Source organism: Mastomys coucha, unplaced genomic scaffold (genome assembly GCF_008632895.1).
Source record: "Mastomys coucha isolate ucsf_1 unplaced genomic scaffold, UCSF_Mcou_1 pScaffold18, whole genome shotgun sequence".
NCBI lineage: Eukaryota > Metazoa > Chordata > Mammalia > Rodentia > Muridae > Mastomys > Mastomys coucha.
Genome location: NW_022196900.1, coordinates 74,640,640 through 74,647,615, shown reverse-complemented (window position 1 = coordinate 74,647,615; position 6,976 = coordinate 74,640,640). Strand labels below are relative to the sequence as shown.

Below are 6,976 nucleotides of genomic sequence, written 5' to 3'. Positions count from 1 at the left end.
CTCTCTCTCTCTCTCTCCCCCCCTTCTCTCTGTGTATGTCCATGAAGAGCAAACTCTAGGAAGGTCCTTGTGGGTCTGAGGAAGACTGGATGAGATGTCTTGACTACATGTGCAGGCAGGATGAAATGGAGAGGAGACCAAAGGCAGGGAGGGCAGTATGCTGTAGCAATAATCCCAACAAGATAGATTATGGTCCAGACCAGAGTGTGGGGGAGGAGGAAGCTGATTCAGATATTTGGGAGGTAAACTCAACTAGGTGGCAGGAATCAGATGTATATATTCATTGGCTTTTCTGAGTACTCTTTGTTTACTTCCATCTTAGCACTTTTCACAACCTGTAATTACTTTATTTATGTACTTAAGTCTGTTTCCACAAAGCAGAAACTTCATAAACTAATCTAAGGCTGCAGCCTTGGCCATTCTTATTGGAGGCAGCGCCTGTCATTTTGTGGATGTTTTCAGTAAATCTGAGGTCTGAATGGGTGGATCTGAGTGAAAAACCGAAGCCCACACAGCCAGCAGGAGATCTGTGGCCCTTAGCGAGAAAATTTTAGGGATTAAGATTCCACCTGGGGGTTGGAGAGATGGCTCAGTGGTTAAGAGCACTGACTGCTCTTCCAAAGGTCCTGAGTTCAAATCCCAGGAACCACATGGTGGCTCACAACCACCCGTAATGAGATCTGACACCCTCTTCTGGTACATCTGAAGACAGCTACAGTGTACTTACATACATACATAACATAAATAAATCAATCTTTAAGATTCCACCTGGGAAACTGGGCGGGTGGTGGCACACTCCTTTCATCCCAGCACTCTGGAGGCAGAGACAGGCAGCCCATCTCTGTGAGCTGAAGGCCAGCCTGGTTTACAGAATGATTTCAGGACAGCTAAGTCTACACACAGAAACCCTGTCTCCAGGGGGGAAAAAAATCTCATTGAAGCCAGGCAGTGGTGGAGGGACAGGGGCAGGCAGGAATTCAAGGCCAGCCTGGCCTACAGGTCTAGTTGCTAGCTTCCTGGAAACCCTGTCATGAACCAAAACCAAAACCAAAACAACCCTCCGAAAACAGTCCCCCCCCCCCCAAAAAAAAAAACGAAAACCACACAGAAATAGATTCCACATAGATCATAGACCCCTGCCATCTACTTGAGTTGATCTCCAACTGGCTTCAGTACTAACTGTTCAATTGCCGGTCTCTAGCACCTCACTTTCTGGCCTTTTGTCTGCTGACTCAGCGCAAAAGATATTTTTAAGAATGTAATGAGGAACTCAGTGTCTGGAGCAGAGGTGCATGTCTATAGTCCCATCATGTGTCAAAGGTGAAGGCAGAAGGACCTCGAGTTCAAAGTCAGCCTGGATCACATGGCAGCTACTCTGCCTCAGCTCTTCTTTCCCTCCAAAGAATAATGAAGTGAGTAGCAGAAGATGTAGCCTGGAACATGGTAAAAACATTGACTACTGAGAGGCAAGGGCAGGTGGATCTTTGATTTCCAAGCCAGCCTGGTCTACAGCGTGGGTTCCGGGACAGCCAGGGCTACACAGAGACACACTGTCTTGAAAAAAAAAAAAAAAGCAAAAATAAAACCTTAAATATCAGGCTCTGTTCTACCAACCCATTGCACAGTCCCAGACCAGGTAAATCGGGCTCTGAAGCGTGCTATTCCCGAAGAGGGCAGCATGCTCTGTACCGGAGGGTAAGATGCTTACAGGAGACCACCTGTGTTGGTGATGTGCACTGAGCAAAGTTTGCATCACCCCTGCCTTTCCTCCTCAGCTGGAATGCTAAGGAGATTGTGGTTGCTCGAAAGTTATGCTCTGGATAACTGGTTTGCACTCTGACTGGCATACACTCGAAGGATGAAGGAAAAAAAAGAGCCACTTGGACTGGGCAGCCTAGAGAGACTGAGCAGAGTTACACCTGCCAGGCAACTAGCTCTACTGGGGCGCCTTTAAGGCCAGAGCAGGAGGCGTGGCCTCTACGTACGCCCAGGCAAGGGGCGGATATTTTAGGTGACGTAAGGCCCAGCAATGGCAAGCCTGGCTGCCAGGAAAGGGGCGGAGCTCGAGATGACGAAACACCGGGGAGGGGGCAGGGGTTCATTGATAAAAACGCCGGGCTCCCCCCCCACTCCTGGGCGCGATCGCAGTGTAGAGAAACCAGGCAGCGCCACGCGCGGCCGGGGCCGGGCGGAACCGAGAACCAGCTCGGCAGGCGCTGCGCCGCGCGGTCCGCATGGAGCCCGCCGCCGGCTTCTTGTCCCCGCGCCCCTTCCCGCGCGCGGCTGTCCCGTCCGCGCCCCCCGCCGGCCCGGGGCCACCTGCCAGTGCCTCCCCGCGGTCGGAGCCTGAGGTGCTGGCCGGGCCACCGGCACCGGATCCTGGTCGCCTCATCACCGACCCTCTCAGCGGCCGTACCTACACCAAGGGCCGCTTGTTGGGCAAGGTGGGTCGGGGCTCTGGGGTGGCGTTGACGGAGGTAGAGGGGAGCTCTGCGGGCCGGACCCGGCCACTCCGGAGCGCCCCGACCGATGATGCAGCTTCTTCTTTCTAGGGGGGCTTCGCTCGCTGCTATGAAGCCACTGACACCGAGACAGGTATAGCCTACGCGGTCAAAGTCATCCCTCAGAGTCGCGTCGCCAAGCCGCATCAGCGCGAGAAGGTGAGTCCAGGCCCTGCGGTCCAAGGGATGGGGAGGGGTTGGTGGCGTGGGAACCCTGGAAAGATGAAGATTTCGCTCCCCCGTCACAGATCCTAAATGAGATAGAGTTGCACCGAGACCTACAGCACCGCCATATCGTTCGCTTTTCCCATCATTTCGAGGATGCTGACAACATATACATTTTCCTGGAGCTCTGTAGCCGAAAGGTCCGGAATGGGGGCGGGGTGCGTTCATTGGGAACAGGGGTGGGGGAGGAAGCGGGTCCTTAAGACCCAAAACTGGGTTCTTGTTATCTTTAGCAAATACAGATGGAGGGCGGGTGTGGGAAGGCAAGCGGGGGTCTGAAACAGTGTCCTTCTGCAGTCCCTGGCCCACATCTGGAAGGCCCGACACACCCTGTTGGAACCAGAGGTTCGCTACTACCTGCGGCAGATCCTTTCTGGCCTCAAGTACTTGCACCAGAGGGGTATCTTGCACAGAGATCTCAAGCTGGGTGAGATTCCTGGGTCTGGTCGGAAGGGTGGAGAAATGGGAAGAGAGGAGAAGGAGTTAAGAATCTGACACGTCTCTCTGCCACTATCTAGGAAATTTTTTCATCACCGATAACATGGAACTGAAGGTGGGGGATTTTGGGCTGGCGGCTCGGTTAGAGCCCCCAGAGCAGAGGAAAAAGTAAGTGAGGGGATGCTGGCCACAGTGAGGGGATGGGTGACACAGACGATTGGGAAGCAAGGTGACCAGATGTGTACTTGGGATAACCAGGGAAGGGGTAATGATGGGTTGTCTGTATGTGACAGTAGAGGTGGCAACCTAGGTCACTGAGTTAGGTGGAGAAGGACAGCAGCAATCTTATGAATGTGTGGCACAGATGGGTGTCTAGGATTTTTGGAAATGTATGGGGAAAACATAGGCTGGGCAGTGAGCATGTGTGTGTAAGACAACTGAGTGGGAATGACAGATCATGATGACATGATACCCTTTGTGTCTAAGTGACCCTGCTGTGGTCACTGGGACAGGGTGTATGTAGCATAGCATGTGTGGCAGGTGAGTCTTTATGAGAAGGGTATGACAGCTGGTGTTGGCACAGACAACGACTGGAGGTGACAGCCTAGTGAGTGTTTGACAGACGGGAGTGGGGGAAGGGATCAGTCGTGGACCCTCTGTATTGACCTTGGGAAAGGGGGCTGTGATAGGTCAGGCCCTTCTGTCCTGCAGAGCAGCTGAGCAGCTGGGCCTAGAGGGGTGGGTGAGGGCTCAGCTGCCATTCCCAGCTTCCATTGTCCCAAGACAAGCAGGAGCTCTCTGGCCTTTGGTGACAGGCAGCTGCTTTGTCTGAACTCACAGCAGGGGCAGGAATGGGGGCGGGTACTGGCGCTGGGCTGGGTCTGAGCCTTCCTCTCTCCGCCTGCCCTCTTTCAGGACCATCTGTGGCACTCCCAACTACGTGGCTCCAGAAGTGCTGCTGAGACAGGGTCATGGCCCCGAGGCAGATGTGTGGTCACTTGGTTGTGTCATGTGAGTGTCAAAGTCATTGGTTGGACAAGTGGTAGGTGAATGGGTGGGGAGTCCCCAGGACTTTACTCCCAATCTCCCATTCCTGGGCTTAGGTACACGCTCTTGTGTGGGAGCCCCCCGTTTGAGACAGCTGACCTGAAGGAGACATACCGCTGCATCAAGCAGGTTCATTACACGCTGCCTGCCAGCCTCTCACTGCCTGCCCGGCAGCTCCTGGCTGCCATCCTTCGAGCTTCACCCCGAGACCGCCCTTCCATTGAACAGATCCTGCGCCACGACTTCTTTACAAAGGTCTGTGGTTCTTCAGACACTGGAGTTCAGTGTTCCTAGAGGACACACAGAAGCCAGGACCCTTGGGGTCTTACTGCCGCTGTTTTCCTCAGGGCTACACCCCTGATCGTCTTCCTGTCAGCAGCTGTGTGACCGTCCCAGATCTGACACCCCCCAACCCTGCGAGGAGTTTGTTTGCCAAAGTTACCAAGAGCCTGTTTGGCAGGAAAAAGAACAAGAGTGAGTCAGGTGCCAGTGGGCTGAGGGTATAAAGCAGTAGTGGCTTGTTACTTTCGGGTGGGGTGGGGGTTGCTTCAAGGGTGTGGGTGTCTGCAGACTCAAGGGAGAGCATGTGCTGTCTAGGCGCTCGGGGAGATCTGCCTGTGTGTGAACACTTTCAAAAATGTGATGAGGCAGGAGACTCAGGGCTATATTCTCCTTCACCCCCCAGATAAGAACCATTCTGAGGAACAGGATAATGTCTCCTGCTTAGTGAGCGGCCTCATGCGCACATCCATCGGTCATCCAGATGTCAGGCCGGAGGTGAGGTGCTCACGTGAGCATTATTCCCCTGACTCACCGTGACCCTAGCAGCTGAGGGAAGCCCAGCATAAAAGGCTGATGAAGCATCCAACCTCGTGGTGGCCTAATTGGCTGTGTCTCATTAGCCAGCTGAGGCTGACCTGGGGTGCCCTGAGAGCTGCCAGGGACAGGGCTGGGCCATTGGACTTTCAAGGATTTGGAATTTGGGGCCTAACTTCACTTCCTCTCTACCGAACTGTCCAGGCTCCCGTAGCTTCAGGCCTGGTCCCTGCCAGCTTGGTAGAGACAGCTGTGGAGGACAGCTCACCCCGTGGGACACTGGCAAGCAGTGGAGATGGTGAGGAGCAGGAAGCTGAGAGGTGCTAGGCGTTCTGGGGTGGACACAAGGGGCCTGAAGGGAGTAGTTGGCTGAGGGACGTGACCTGGGCCCCCCGGGCAGCTCTTGCCTGAATGTCAGTGCCCCGTTCCCTTCAGGGTTTGAAGAAGGTTTGACTGTGGCCACCGTGGTGGAGTCTGCCCTCTGTGCACTGAGAAACTGTGTGGCCTTCATGCCCCCAGGTAAGGTTGGGCTCTGTTGAGTATGAGTAGTTTGCCCAGTTCTTTTTGACCCAGAGGCCAGGGAGAAGTCTTCATTCCCTCCTCTCCCATCACAGCCGAACAGAACCCAGCCCCGCTGGCACAGCCAGAGCCTCTGGTGTGGGTCAGCAAGTGGGTTGACTACTCCAACAAGTTTGGCTTTGGCTATCAGCTGTCCAGCCGCCGTGTAGCCGTGCTCTTCAATGATGGCACACACATGGCCCTGTCAGCCAATAGGAAGTAAGTGCTGTTTTGGCGTGCTTTGTAGTTAATTAGGCTGTTGTACTCAGCAGGGTTGCACCTGGGTGTGTGTTTCTGTGCTCAGGGGTTTGGGGAGGAATGGTGGTGCCAGCTCCTCCTCCTCTCTACATTCTCACTTTCAGGATGGTGCACTACAACCCAACCAGCACGAAGCACTTCTCTTTCACTGTGGGTTCTGTGCCCCGTGCTCTGCAGCCTCAGCTGGGCATCCTGCGGTTTTTCGCCTCCTACATGGAGCAGCACCTCATGAAGGTGTGTGGGCTGCGGGAGGGGCACTTTAGGGGGAAGGGGTGGCTCAAAGATAGTGGCTGAGGGCTGGAGAGATGGCTCGGCGGCTAAGAGCACTGACTTCACTTCTGGAAGTCCTAAGTTCAATTCCCAGCAACCACATGGTGGCTCACAACCATTTGTAATGAGATCCAATGTTCTCTTTTGATGTGTCTGACGACAACTACAGTGTACTCACAAAATAAATCTTTAAGAAAAAGTGGGGCCAGGCAGTGGTTGTACACGCTTTTCATCCCAGCACTTGAGAGGCAGAAGCAGGTGGATTTCTGAGTTTGAGGCCAGCCTGTTCTACAGAGTAAGTTCCAGAACAGCCAGGGCTACACAGAGAAACCCTGTCTAGAAAAAACGAAAAACAAACAAACAAAAATAAAAAAGAAGTAGGGCTGGAGAGATGGCTCAGCGGCTAAGAGCACTGGCTGCTCTAATACTAGCTGCTCTTCTGAAGGTCATGAGTTCAATTCCCAGCAACCACATGGTGGCTCACAACCATCTGTAACTGGATCTAATGCCCTTTTCTGATGTGTCTGAAAACAGTGATAGTGTACCCATATATATATAAAATAATTTTATTTTGTTTTGTTTTTTCAAGATGGGCTTTTTCTGTGTAGCCCTGGTTGTCTTGGAACTCACTTTGTAGACCAGGCTGGCCTCAAAGTCAGAAATCCACCTGCCTCTGCCTCCCAAATGCTGGGATTAAAGGCGTGCGCCACCGGGGGCTGGAGAGATGGCTCAGAGGTTAAGAGCACTGACTGATCTTTCAGAGGTCCTGAGTTCAATTCCCAGCAACCAATGGTGGTTCACAACCATCTGTAATGGGGTTCTATGCCCTCTTCTGGTGTGTCTGACAGCTATAGTGTACTCAC

General features: G+C 53.4%; 1 protein-coding gene across 1 annotated transcript in view; it reads left to right on the top strand.

Annotated features, from left to right (window-relative positions):
* The first annotated feature begins 1,995 nt into the window (after nucleotides 1–1,995).
* Nucleotides 1,996–6,976, top strand: part of Plk3 (polo like kinase 3) — a 5,893-nt gene continuing 912 nt past the window's right edge. Inside the window, exons 1-13 of the mRNA XM_031378330.1 lie at nucleotides 1,996–2,444; nucleotides 2,553–2,660; nucleotides 2,750–2,866; nucleotides 3,024–3,153; nucleotides 3,245–3,332; nucleotides 4,080–4,175; nucleotides 4,268–4,466; nucleotides 4,559–4,685; nucleotides 4,897–4,988; nucleotides 5,232–5,325; nucleotides 5,463–5,546; nucleotides 5,642–5,804; nucleotides 5,948–6,077. Of these exons, the coding sequence (XP_031234190.1) occupies nucleotides 2,235–2,444; nucleotides 2,553–2,660; nucleotides 2,750–2,866; nucleotides 3,024–3,153; nucleotides 3,245–3,332; nucleotides 4,080–4,175; nucleotides 4,268–4,466; nucleotides 4,559–4,685; nucleotides 4,897–4,988; nucleotides 5,232–5,325; nucleotides 5,463–5,546; nucleotides 5,642–5,804; nucleotides 5,948–6,077 (1,638 nt within the window). The 5' untranslated portion in view covers nucleotides 1,996–2,234. The remainder of the gene's footprint in view (nucleotides 2,445–2,552; nucleotides 2,661–2,749; nucleotides 2,867–3,023; nucleotides 3,154–3,244; nucleotides 3,333–4,079; nucleotides 4,176–4,267; nucleotides 4,467–4,558; nucleotides 4,686–4,896; nucleotides 4,989–5,231; nucleotides 5,326–5,462; nucleotides 5,547–5,641; nucleotides 5,805–5,947; nucleotides 6,078–6,976) is intronic.